This window comes from Anopheles coustani, chromosome 3, assembly GCF_943734705.1.
Source record: "Anopheles coustani chromosome 3, idAnoCousDA_361_x.2, whole genome shotgun sequence".
Classification (NCBI taxonomy): Eukaryota; Metazoa; Arthropoda; class Insecta; order Diptera; family Culicidae; genus Anopheles; species Anopheles coustani.
Window position 1 is genome coordinate 51,528,868 of NC_071288.1, and position 13,914 is coordinate 51,542,781.

A 13,914-nucleotide genomic window follows, 5' to 3' on the forward strand; every position below is an offset into this window, starting at 1 on the left:
TGCCGCGGCACTACCGGGCCATGTATGGCATCGGCGATCGCCGACATCTTCGCAATTCGGAAGAGGATCTCGTCTCTTTCCCGCCCGCGTGGTCACGGCGCTGGTGACGCGCCTCCGAAGCCGGAGCTCCCCGGCGCAGGTTCTTGGTAGCACACAACAATTAGCCGCTCGCTCTCGTAGATTTAACGGCCGCTCGTTTGCAGCTAAGTAGCAATACGTGCCATCCGAGGCGCACACGTATCTAGCGGCTAGATCGATCGCCGTGCGCCGGTTGGGATCCGATGGGCACACACATTATTTCTCAAGGATACACCGGATCCGCCGGTTGGCAACATTGTGGTATAAATCGGCAGGAACCACCGACCGTCCAGCACATTCTGCCGAGTGGCGTTCGGTTGTGAGGAAGAGGTTCCCTAGTTTCTAGTTTCTAGCAGCAGCAGCAGCAGTAGCACTGAAACGATGCGAGGTTTTGGAGTAGCGATAGTGGTAAGTTGGCCAAGCGTTCCCGCAAGCTGGAATTCCCATTCGTGGTGCAGTGAAACGGTTGTCCACAACAACCCCTTAGTGTGATTAAATCAGTGTGCAAAACAGAGTGTAGCTTTGAATAAGTGCTTTCCGTGTTCTAATGAAGTATTCTCTCCATTCTGGGATGCTTTCTGTAGTGCGTAGCGCTCGTGGCTACGGCTCTGGCCGAAGCACCCCTGCCGGGCGGTGGCTACCCCGGTGGAAATGGATACAGTAATGGAAACGGTAACGGAAATGGCGGCCACAGCTTCGGCGGTGGTAACGGTGGTGGTGGATTTGGGGGCAACGGAGGTGGTGGCGCTGGACCGCTGCTACAGAAACCGACCGGGCCGCAGACCACCGAGGGACTGATGATCGATCCGCAGCTGCTGGAGCAGGTGAAGATGGTGCTGCTGCAGCACGAAAGTGAATCGGCCGCGGCCAACGGTGGTGGCTCGAGTGGCCCCAGCACATCGTACGGTCCGCCGCGAGGAAACATGGAACGCATCGTCGGACTGATGCTGGAGCAGCCCGTCCAGAGCATCCAGCTGGCCGAATACTGGCAAGGTGATCAGCAGCAACCGAGCGGCTCGTACGGACCGCCGAGTAGCTCGTACGGTGCTCCTCAATAGATTGAAAGAGAATCCGTGTGCGAGTAGAGCAAATCGAAAGGAGAGAAAAAAAACAAGAAAAATTGCAAGAAAAAAAAACGAAAAATAAATAGAAAATTTGTCACCGTTAAAATGGCACCCTGAATGATTACTCAACGAACATATTTGGTGCATTAGCCAATCAGCAAGAGATACTCCATTACCATAGCCAATATGTACCTCGAAGGTTATTGCTTTTTAATTTTATTTTTGAATACTTTTGCCCAAAACTTAAGCCAATTTAAAAAACCTGAATTTTGTTCCTGTTTCTGGACACGTGATATTTTTATTTTAAATGTACATCTGCTTGCAAAATCATTAGTTTAAACCACAATTGCTAAAGTTCCAAGTAGCTACAGCTACCTGGAAAAGTTTATAGGAAAAAGGGATTGAAGTTCGTGAAGCGAGTGCATATTTAGACCAAAGCTAATCGTTTCCTTTGCGCCTTCATATTAAGAAGAGCTGATACAAGGAGACTGGACAACTGGGAAGTTGATTTCGGCTCATAGGGTTCATCGTAATTTATTCAGCCTTTTCTATTCACATCCGGCAATTACTGTTCTATTACTTTTCATCAGTAGGTAAGTAAGGCAGTGTTATCAGAACGAACATCTCTTGCTTGGCATCCATAGATCTACCTCAACTGTTGAGAAACAACATTGTATATAAGGCGGCCACTAATTTGTAGATCCACTACAGCAGGAACACAGTAGTAAAGTAGTTTTGTTAGAACCTATGGTATTATTTGTGTCATGCCATATGGTAGCGTCCTATCCCGACATCCATGTGCTTATTGCATCCTTTAAATCCTAAACCAATCGCGGACTCGTGACACCCATTAGTCAAAATTTTGCTACACGGTGGGTCAATTGGCGTCATGCGAACATAAAAATAACGCATTTTTCACATAAATCGAATGTCACTTCGTTTTCGTTTGAGCATCTTTTTTTAACACTCTGTTTGCAGAGATCATAAATATCGTAATGCATATTGATCAGTTTGGTGTCTACCTTGACGCCTGAATCCAAAAAGGAAGCCATTCCTCCGTTTTTGATCATAATTTTATAGTCTTGCAAGATGCTCGAAGCTTCGTGCATAGTTTACCTTTTTTTCAACCAATAATGAAACAGTTTATGATACTGCTGACCGTCTTATACGCATGGGCAGCCTATTGGGCATCTTAATTAATGCACTTTAGTATTTTCACTTCAGAATGCATCGGACGACGAAGATGCCACTTCCACAAACGCACCGGATGGTGCGGGTAATGATAAGTTTGTCCTTTTTTTTCGCCAGCATTGCGTGCCGTGGACTGTCCCCATCCTAGCCGATGGGTATCGATCTTCTTCGGCGCCGATCATCACATTGCCTCCCCGGGCTCGAACACCATGCACCATCCCATCCACGACAGCAGTGAAGGGCCATTCGGTGGTGGCCAATCAAGGTGTCCGTGGTGCCATCGTGGGCAATAAATTCGAAACCGGTCAGAAGAGATCCACCACCGGTGGCCGATTGTCGGTTGGGGGCGGGTGGAAAAGTCACCAGATAAAGTCCGCATTCCCGCGCTGGCATGGTAGAAGAACGGGGAAAATGAAAAGAAATTAAAGATAAAACTGCAAAATGTGAAAACGAAACGCAACTGCCGGTGACGGCTGAAGATGGCACTAGGCACCGCAGAGGAGCTTACTTGGGTAATAAAAAAAAACCCCTGCAAGTCTCCACTTCAGCCCAGGGAAATGCTGCCAAAAGTTGGCGATTTTCGATGGGCCTCAGAAAATAAAAGAAAGGCATCTTAACAAGCAAGCCAAGCGGCAGCGGCCTGATGCACACGGTGAGTGATGAAAGTGAAAAACAAAGAAGACTTACCTACCGAAGATAAACCATCTTCCCGGTGCGCAGGGCACGACGTGCGGCGTATCGTTTTCTTGCTGCAGGCGCTACGACTGCTCACGGTTTGCCGGGGACGTCTGTGGGACGGCGAAAAAGAACATCGAAAAGCCCACTGGAAGCACCCCGGCAAGCCTCTCCTGTGTGCGCGCGGGTCGGTTGTTTCGCGCGTGAAGTGGTTTTCGTGAAAATGGCGGGGCATGCGGCTCGACTAGAGAGGGCTGCTTGGACCCGCCAGATATTGGAACGAGCTGGCTGTTTTGTTGTTGTTGTTGTTGTGGCTGTTGTGCTGTTTTTATCTCGCACAACCCACCGGCGCGTCTCCGCCGGATGGAGATGGTACGGGCGGTCGTGAACGCAACCCGCGGTAACGACGACGGTAGTCATGAGAGCGTTGGGCTGAAATTAGAGAAAAATAAAATCAAATAAACCTACCGTAAGCAAATCTCGTCTAGCATTCCGAAATGGTAGGCGCGAATCCGCGCGCAACCCAAGCAACCCCTTTCCAGCGCGCGCGGGAAAGAGAAAGGCTCCAAAAGGCGAACGATTGGCGAACCCGCCCGGCCATGGGAACGATGAAAGTGCCCTATAGTGCGACGGGGCCCAACAGAGACAGCGTTAAAAAATAGTTTTAAAAAAACACAGCCACACACACACGCAAACAAACAGAAGACACTCGCCACTCCAAAAACGTCGTCGGCCGGCGGGAACCGGGTTTTTCGGGAGCTCGCGGGGGGGAACTCCGGATCGGGTATAAAGACTGCTATTTGGCCAACGGAAGGCACACTCGGTCACAACACTCGCTTCAGTTAACATCTAAATTTTAGTCCCCGTGTTTTTTCTATTACCTTAAGCACCATGAACAGCTTTGCCGTGGTAAGTAGTCGTAGTAGGCGATATCCTTGCACTGAAAGTGTACCGTATCCTGTGGTGTGTACGTGTGTATTTGTGCATGTGCTGGTGGTGTTATTCAAATTTTGTGTTCTGATCTGTGTTCCTCGGGACAAAAGTATTTCGCAAAGGGTTCGCTCGAACCAGCCATTGTGTAATTTTTCTCGACTCTTCGATACTTGTTCAACATCCGATGGCGGGAAGTCTCGCTCATTGAGGAGAGCCGTTTTTGGTTCCCGGGCTGCTCTGTTTTTCAAGTACCACCGTGCGATTTGCCGGGGTGGTATGTGGCCGAAAGTAAAAGTGTGTTCACTTGTAAAACCGCAGAGGTAGCCGACGGAACAAATAACAATAAACAAAACAAACAGAAACGCCATCAAGTACAGCCATAAAGTTGGCTATTTATGGCACGAAGCACCGTCGCCACTTCACACCGGAAGTGTCCAGCTGATCCGTGGCACTTAACACCGTCCTCTTGTTGTTACAGTTTTTGGCGTTCGCTTCGCTGGCCGCCGTTGCCGTTGCCGAGCCGCCGTCCCCGTACAGTTACAACCGGCCGTCCGGTGGACACGGAGGCGGCAGCGGTGGTGGCTACAGCCACGGAGGTGGCAGCGGTGGCGGCTACAGCCACGGAGGCGGCAGCGGTGGTGGCTACTCGAGCGGCGGTGGCGGATACGCCAGCAGCTTCTCCAGCGGATCGGCGTTCTCGAGCGGCGGTGGTGGCTACCAGGCCGTCCCGGCCGGTGTGCAGACCTCCGAGGGCCTGAACGTGGACCCGCAGCTGCTGAACGAAATCCGTCAGATTCTGCTCCGCGAGGAAAGCCAGTCATCGTCCTCTTCGTCTTCGGGTGGCGGCTTCGGTGGATACCCGTCGGCGCCTTCTAGCAGCTACGGTGCACCATCCGGCTCGTACGGACCTCCGTCGTCGACCTACGGTGTCCCCAGCGGTGGCTACACGAGCCGCGTCGTTGGCATTGACCTCGAGGGTGTGAAGCAGGCCATCCAGGTGGCTCAGTTCCTGCAGACCTCGTCCGCTTCGGTCCCGTCCGGCTCGTACGGTGCTCCGTCGGTTCCGTCCGGCTCGTACGGCGCTCCGTCGGCCCCGTCCGGCTCGTACGGTGCTCCGTCGCGCCCGTCGGGCTCCTACGGTGCTCCGTTCTAAGGGTCGCACCGCTCATCGGCCATCATCGGAATGCAACAATCGTCATTCCGTAGGCCAAACCGACCCGGACCCTTTCGCCGGACACCACCGTGGACACCGGACAATGTAGGACAACGCGAACAGCCATCCCGAAGCAGCAGAAAAAATGCAACCAACACGCCAATGCACGTAAAGCAGAAACACATGGAAAAAACACGCAAAACACAATCCGCCAAACAACATCCTGCGGCGAGCTAGAACACCTGTCCCACAAAAGCACTGCGGCCACGGGACGGGCCGAGATCCGTGCGGGTGCTCCTTGCCAGCGTCCGCACGGGTCGGGACAGGTGGTGTAGATCCGTGCCGTGGCTTGCCAGCTCCAGATCGCCCTCCTCGTTGCCGCTAGCAAGCTCCATCGCCCCGAGGGCCACCTGAGAACCCCCGAAACACCATCTTCATCAACACTGACCGTGCGCTACCGCACATTCGGCTTCCAAAGGGGGTGGTCTTCTACGGCATCACGAGGGGGAGGGGCGGTTTATCGGGCCGCAACCGTATGGCACGGATCGCACGTGATCTGAGACTGTGACAGCCTTCTTACGTCACCGTTTTTCCATGTAAATATCTCTCTTTATCCTAGCTTCCTTCGTTGTAGTTTAAAGTTTTTGTGTAACTCAAGCAGAAACCGTAACCGAGAAAAAAACTATAAAAAAATAAAAAAATCGAAAAATTTGTCACCGTTAAAAAAACCACTCCGTTTACTTTATTTAGTTACCTTGAATCCACCGCTCGTAGTCGATAAATATCAGCATCAACTTTACGTAAGGTATGGCAGGGTTAAACTACAAAAAGTCTTTCCGAAAGGTAAATCGTTCCGAAGGCAACGAGGTCACAAATCCAATCAAAATTGGTATAAAAAGGGAAAATGTCATTACAAAGTCCAAGAAGAGGGAACAACACTTGGAGATGGAGAATCTATTGTGGATGATCTAATCGGATCATCAACTTATTGTTATAGTAGACATAGGAATAAGTAATTCACGATTACTATGGCAACGATAATACTATATATAAGCAGTGCATCTGCTAATAAAGATCATTCGGTTAAGGAACCATTCTGCAATAGGTTATGGGCCCAGAAGAGTAAAAGCAAAAGTCGAAAATGAGTACTGGAAGTTCCGTTGAACAAAACGCTACGGAGGGAAGAGGAGCAGGATTGCCGACGGCTGGCGTAGGACGGCTCAACGGAATCAATCTTCCCATGGTAGAAAGGTTACGTGGACGTGAAAATTACTCAACATGGGCGTTTGCAATGCGGATGATCTTGATCCGCGAAGGAACTTGGAGTGCCGTGGAACCTGATGAAGGCGAAGTAGTGGACAAAGAGACAAAATTGCGTGCATTGGCAACAATCTGTCTGAGTCTGGAGAGTTACAACTACAGTCTGGTTCAGGACGCAACGGATGCAGCTTCAGCATGGAAGAAATTGGCCGCAGCATTTCAAGACACCGGATTGACCAGGAAGATCGGCTTGCTTCGGAAGTTGACGAACATAAGGTTAACCTCTAGCATGAGCGTAGAAGAGTATGTTAACGAGCTGATGTCGACTAGCCACAAGCTTGCTGCGATCGGATTTCAAGTAGACGATTCCTGGATGGTAGCATTGCTTTTAATGGGATTACCGGATCATTACGAACCAATGATCATGGGGCTGGAAGCATCAGGAGCGAAACTTACGTCGGATGCGGTAAAGGCAAAAATTCTGCAGGACGTGAAGTGTGATAGGAATCTTGATGGCAGCATGAATAACGAAGCATTGTACATAAGAAGAGAGTATAAACCAAAGGCGCAGTATAAGAAAAGGAGCGAAAAGACGTGCTATAATTGTAAAAAGCCTGGACATTTTGCAGCCAAGTGTCCAATGTCTGGAGAAAAAGGAAAATCAAGTTCACTATGGAGTTCGTTTGCTAGTGGCGATGCAAACAGTGAATCTTGGTATTTTGATTCCGGAGCAACTTGTCACATGGCAAAACCGAATCAACATTTTAGTGATGAGACAACGTTGCAGCAAGCGATATGGACAGCGAATAATGGCAGCATGATGGCTATAGCACGAGGTACAGTAAAATTAGAAGAGAATAACGCTAACGTATATGAAGTTCTGAAGGTACCTAATTTGGCTACGAATCTATTGTCTGTGAGTGCAATATGTAAAAAAGGGCACACTGTGATTTTTACAGCAGACAAATGTAAGGTTATAGATACAAATGGAAAAGTTATTGTATCTGGGAAAGAAGAAAAAGGCCTTTATAGATTGCTACAACCGAAACAGACCGGAACACCGCATGCTACAGGACAAAGCAAAGAAACTCAGCCAGTTTTGAGACGAAGTAGTCGCCAGCGTAATTGTCCAAATAGATACAATGAGTTTGTAAGTTACAACACCATTTCAAACCATCCACCGGAAGAAGATATTCCGCAGAGTTACGATGAAGCTATGAGGAGACCTGATCGTGAAAAATGGATCGAGGCAATGAAGCAGGAGATGGTATCCCTGAATGAGAACCAGACGTGGATGATCACCGATTTACCAAAGGGTCGAAAAACCATTCGAAACAAGTGGGTTTTCTCCATCAAGCGAGGATCTGATGGAAATGTGGACCGGTACAAGGCGAGACTAGTTGTTAAAGGATGTTCGCAGAAACCGGGAATCGACTATGAAGAAGTGTATGCTCCTGTAGTGCGATATTCAACTGTCCGATACCTGATGGCACTTGCTACGAAGTTTGATATGGATGTGGACCAGATGGATGTGGTTACCGCATTTTTGCATGGAGAACTAGGTGATGAGCAAATTTTCATGGAGCAACCCGAGGGGTTTGCAATTCCAAATGGAAAAGTATGTAAACTGAAGAAAGCGTTATACGGTTTGAAGCAATCGAGCCGGGTATGGAATGCAAAGTTGAATGAAGTACTGCTAGAATTTGGCCTACAACGATCGAAAGTTGATACTTGTTTATATTGGAAGATGAATGAAGATAAAATGCTGTTCGTAACAATATATGTTGACGATCTGTTAATTTTCACGAATGATAATCCTTTGAAGAAAAGACTAAAACAATTTCTAATGCAGAAATTCAAAATGAAGGATTTAGGCACAGCATCACATTGTCTTGGCATTCGAATCAAGAGAGATCGAAGTGCAGGAATATTATCACTAGATCAACAGTTATATATCGAAGAGATTGTTAGGCGATTTAGAATGGTCGACGCAAAACCTGCAACAACTCCCATGAATCCTGATCTTAAATTGGAAAAGTCAATGTCACCAAAGAATGACGCTGAAGTTGAGGAAATGAGAAGTGTACCGTTTAAAGAAGCAATTGGATGTTTATCCTTTGTAGCGCAAATAACTCGACCTGATATTGCCTTTGCTGTGAATACTGTTAGCCAATTTTCTTCAAATCCCGGAAGACAACATTGGGAGGCTGTGAAGAATATAATAAGATATCTGAAAGGTACAGCGAGCAGGAAATTGCAGTACAGAAAGGATGAAAGCGGAGAATTGGCAGGATATACCGATGCTGATTGGGGAGGAGATCCTGACAGTCGCAGATCAATGAGTGGATACGTGTTTATGTTGCAAGGTGCAGCAATAGCATGGGGCGTAAAGAAGCAACCAACAGTAGCTCTTTCATCTTGCGAAGCAGAATACATGGCTCTCTCTCGAAGCATTCAAGAGGCAATATGGTGGAAAAACCTTTGTTCGGAATTCAGCGATGTAGGAACAGTTCTGATTTATTGCGACAATCAGTCTGCAATCATCATCGCTAAAAACGGATCGTATAACCCTCGGACGAAGCATATAAGCATACGCTACCATTTTGTGAATGAAAGCTTAGAAAATCAAGTGGTGAAACTCGAATATGTATCGAGTAAATTACAACTGGCCGATGGATTCACTAAGCCTTTGCAACGGATGAACCAGGCTAGGTTTTGTAATAGTATAGGAATCGTGAATTAGGGAGGAGTGTTATAGTAGACATAGGAATAAGTAATTCACGATTACTATGGCAACGATAATACTATATATAAGCAGTGCATCTGCTAATAAAGATCATTCGGTTAAGGAACCATTCTGCAATACTTATAACCCTTTCAAATCAATTTTGGAAGGTTGCACCGTCGATCCAGGAGAGTTTGGTTTGATTGCAATAAGCGATTGCTAGCCTAAAAAAAGACTAGCGACGAGTAAATGCGTGTCAAGAGATTCGAAAGGAAATTGGACAGTTTAGATTAATTGAAGATCAAGCTTTTCAAGCTTTATGATACCATCCCCATCCATTGGGCCATCGTGAAACGGCATGTTAAACGGTTTTCTAAGCCATCAGCATGTTTGGAATTAAATTGTAAATGTTCCTTCCAGATTTGTGACGCCAGCTGCAATAAGCGATGCATTAATGCTATGAATGGAAAATTTGATGAAAAAGGCCACGGCGTTTCTCAACGGTATGCCACGGGAATGGTGATTACGTGGACCAGAAAGGAACACCATCGGTCGCGGAGACTCGCTCTTGGGCAAAAACTTACGCTCAATTGTTGCTGTACACGATGGCCCGTTTTGCGTAACATTGCCATTGCCTCATAATTCCTCCGCTGCTTCGCTGGGATTCCCGCTAGGGTTAATGTCTACCCAAGGGAACCGGCCGACCGACAGGGCCGCTGAGCGCTGTCCAATGGAACGCCAGTGTTATGTGTGAGATGTTTTCCCACCCCGAACTGCACCGCTTGATTGGGGATGGATACGGTGGCTTATAATTTCTTAATCTCGTGTAAACTACTACCTAAAGGTTCGTATAAACGAAAGTGAAAAAATAACTAAAACACGTGCTAACGGTGTGCTAAAACTTGAGAAACATATTCCATCGTGGATCAATTCCCCTTCTGTGTTCACCAGATTTTCACCCAGTTTGTTCTGCTCTTGATTATGACTCAAGTCCCCGGGCAAGCCCTTGTGGGGAAAGCATTTTTCATTGACCGGATTAAAGATGAAACGGAGGCGCGTCGAGGTCGACTTCTTCGGTGGCGGCCAAGCGGTATTGCGCAACGGATGCCATTTATAATTGTAACCACCGTGTCTATCGCGAGCCTGGAGATAACGTGACCTGGACTTCCGCAATTCGTTTTTTAATGCACCTAAACGGTCCACTGCAGTATCGTGAGATTACGTTGCGAGTGACGCTTGACATAATTATATTCATAGGTTACTTTCTTTGCCCACTCCCATTGACTATCAATGACCAAAAAAGTAATTAGTATTTAAAAAAACATGTGCGAGCGTAAGAAAAGACGTGTGCCAAGATGATGAGCTGACTGAAAACTGGACTCTTTATTTCATCTATGGTACCAAGATTGGATCGCATCTATGCAAAGCGATCCACCACAAACTCATTTCAACTTTGACCTTCGAAAATCAAATCCTCCAACTCGAATACATCTTTTTTCGGCTTCCGTTGCGAATAATGGGGAAAGGACATATTGTTGATTGGAAACATAGCTTCGATCAACACTTGTTGCGATAAACGTTGATTATTTAGAATACGTCCTTTCTAGCGTTCAAGCCATCCTATCACTTTGTTGCAAAAACATTTCTTCTGACGTTCCACGCGAAGGTCAAAAACCGCTTTTGCACTTTCTCATCCGCATCGCGTAGACAAATAATCGCTGCTGCCCTTATGCAGTGAATGTAAAATAATGCACAAGAAGACACGACAGCCTCTGGCACACTGCAGCAAATAGCAAAGTTTAATCCATCCTTCCCCCCTGAGCGCCCAAACTCGACCCGACGGCTGCCATGTGTCTGGAGTGCATCCACTTTCTCCCGCGTGGGATGCAGCAACGGCGGAAAGAATAGGTTCGGGCCAGGGCCAGGTTAGGTAGGTCACCTCCTTCATTGCATTTTACTTATTCTTCTTCTTCTTTGTGGGGCTGTGAGAAGACGTTCTTCCGGGCCGGCGTATCATGATCATATCATGGTTCGTGGAACGAAATGAAAGCGCAAGGTAAACCAATCATCCCACACTCTAGTTTGGAAGATCCGTTGATATTTCACTTTTTGTTTTTACTTTTTTGTGTGTCGTGCCGATGCAATGTAGCCACGACTGCGTCAATTTGGCGCATCCCCAGTGGAACGCAAACGAGCTACAATCAAATGGCATCACTACTCCGATGGAGAGTAAAAAAGGCAGTAGTTTGAGGCCGAAACCGAAAGCAGAAGCAGTCACGACGGTGACGATGGATCGTCATGCTGTGAAAATTTAATTTCATTAATTTTGCGTTCCAAGAGACTTACGGGCAACCAAACGGAACAGCACACAAAAAAATAAGAAGAAAACTATTATTTATAATTAAATAAAAAAAAATTAAAAGATAACTTATTTTATAATTAAAATTAAAATGTTTCTTAACACTCTGCTACATTTAAAAATGCTGAATACAATTATTATGAAGAATATTATAACTATCAGCAGCACTTTTGCACTTGTTTTTATTTATTAAAGTTCATAGATATTTTTGAACTGTAACTGAACATACATAAATTTTATTAAAGTATAGTAATCGTAAAATTAGTTTATTTTACTGTTACTAAATAACCAATGGAGTGGAATTTTCGTTTAATAGATGCCACTTCACAAACTGACTTGAACCGGGAAGTTTTGGCTGGTTCCTGTGGACGTGTAAATTTTAATTCAAACCGCACTGTTGAGTGAACATTTTATTTTATCACAAAAAATATGTTTCTCTCACAAACAACGGACCCGTCCATCCGTTTCAGACACATTTCATCATCGTTTTGGAACTGCTCGTTAACATCAACTTTCTACAAATTTGCTTCATCTCGATGCTAGCGATAATTTGCATATCAATGCACTGCAGTTTTTGTTTTGCTTTCCTTTGCGCTCAATCTGATGAAGCTGATTTTGCGGAACTAACATTTATGAAATGGACATGCGGGGTAGACGAAAGCTTTTAATAAAACCATAGTTAAATGAAATGCGAAAGGCCATTCGTTATAACGGAACCAACGAAAAGTTCGAAGGATGTTTTTGGATGTCCTCTATGGGGCACGTGGTGAAATGTCCTCGTAGAGACTAGAGAGAATGTATTTTTTTTTTCAACTGTCAAACCTCCAATAAAACCCACAGCTGGGGATTGTCCACCCCTAGGGCATCAGCGACTAATGCACTCGTCTGCATTGTCTAGGTTATTTTTTTTTTTTTGCAACACTATCTAAAGACACCCATAAACGACCAGAGAGGAAGACTCTGGCAGCACATTAATTTATGGGGTTCGAAATGACCCACACCGATTAGCGGGAGCTCGCATAATTTGTGATCCTTCTCCTCCTCTGGCCACCTGCCTCTGTGAGTCCACAACGTGTCGGGTTGTTTGTTAGATAGATATTCAAATGACGCTGACGATCTCTCATTTTTGTCTCCCGAAATCATCGATTTAATCATCACTTTACGTCGCCCGGCGCGGCTTTCCTCCCAGTCCTCACACAAGCTACGAGAGCCTCCTCATAACCAAAGCAGCTACCGTTTGCGTTTGGGTGTGTTTGAACAGCTCGGTTAAGGTAGATTCCGACGGCGTCTAGACAATCCGAAACCATCCACACTTTCCTCGCGGACATCGGTATTCCAATTCATTAGCATAAATGTTTTACGGACGGGTGCAAACATGAACAAATATTAATAGGCGAATGGCTCTCGTACACTTATACTGCACACCTTTCAAGATGCCCCCGGGAGCATCTTCATTAGTGTTTAATCACATTCCATTTCGAGCATTTTTGGAAAGCCCAAAAATACGACGCTGAGCGTCAACAGCCTTGTGACGCAACCGTGGTTATCAATGACGACACGTCGTTCGATTCATTAATTTACATCGGGTACCATTAATCTGTGTTCCGGTCGGGTTTTCTTTGATAACCACCGCCTCTGCTGAAACCGGGCCAAATTAGATTCAATGATATTGAATACCAGCAAACGGTCGCAAAAATAGTTGCTTACTGATAAAAATACCAGAATTATAAAATGAATCAAAATACCAGATGACCATTCACCACCGCTGGGATGCCGTGCCGGATATAATGGATTCCGGTGAGACCACAATTGCTAATATGGCAAATCCCGGTCAGCTGTTGAATGGCTGTCATCGTTCTATCAGCTTCCGAAGGTTGTGTTAAATGGCCTGACTCTGCCATGCATTGCCGAGAAAAATACCCCTGATAAGAATGGCTTGCTGATTGGGCCGACTTGGTGGGGCTACTAAAGCACTACACCACTGACTGGGGAAATCGGAATCAGCGGCCACAAATTGGGCAACAGCGGAACACAAACTTTCGCTTAATTGTACATTCCTCTCGACCTATGCCAACGAATTTACGACAAGGAAGCTGCAAACTTGTTTTAATGAACGTGGATGCAGTTAATGAGTTCAATGTTAGACTTTGATTGTACCTACAACGACATTCGCGGGCATGATTAGAACGGTACGGTGTTCTTGTTCTGTTCTAATCATGCCCGCGCATGTCGTTGTTGCTACAATCAAAGTCTAACAGTGAGAGGGAACCAACGGGTGGGATACAGCATAGACAGACGTTGCTTTTGTTGTTGATCGATAACATTAAAGAATGTTTAAATAAAACCTAGAAGTGAAAAAATCTGAAGTGAAGAAGAAGTGAATTTGACCATCGTTTTACAAATTAAAAATATATATTTATTTTCAAATTATTTCCCACAGCGTAAAATCGAATAGAAATGTTGTCTCTGAGTTTTG

The 13,914-nt window shown here is 46.1% G+C and overlaps 2 protein-coding genes across 2 annotated transcripts; both read left to right on the forward strand.

Moving 5' to 3' along the window:
• Positions 1–390: 390 nt before the first annotated feature.
• LOC131260978 (pro-resilin-like) lies at positions 391–1,160 on the forward strand. Its single transcript, XM_058262845.1, has 2 exons — positions 391–486; positions 663–1,160. The coding sequence occupies exons 1-2, from the start codon at positions 460–462 to the stop codon at positions 1,134–1,136; spliced, it is 501 nt and encodes a 166-aa protein (XP_058118828.1). The 5' UTR covers positions 391–459; the 3' UTR covers positions 1,137–1,160.
• A 2,739-nt stretch (positions 1,161–3,899) lies between these two features.
• On the forward strand, positions 3,900–5,094 carry LOC131260977 (keratin, type II cytoskeletal 1). Its single transcript, XM_058262844.1, has 2 exons — positions 3,900–3,917; positions 4,420–5,094. Exons 1-2 carry the CDS (start codon positions 3,900–3,902, stop codon positions 5,092–5,094), a joined length of 693 nt encoding a protein of 230 aa, XP_058118827.1.
• The last annotated feature ends 8,820 nt before the right edge of the window (positions 5,095–13,914 follow it).

Excerpts from the sequence above, each read along its gene's own strand:
- LOC131260978 (XM_058262845.1), top strand. The coding sequence starts at position 460 with ATGCGAGGTTTTGGAGTAGCGATAGTG. Across the intron at positions 487-662 it reads GTTTTGGAGTAGCGATAGTG|TGCGTAGCGCTCGTGGCTAC; the intron begins GTAAGTTGGCCA and ends TGCTTTCTGTAG.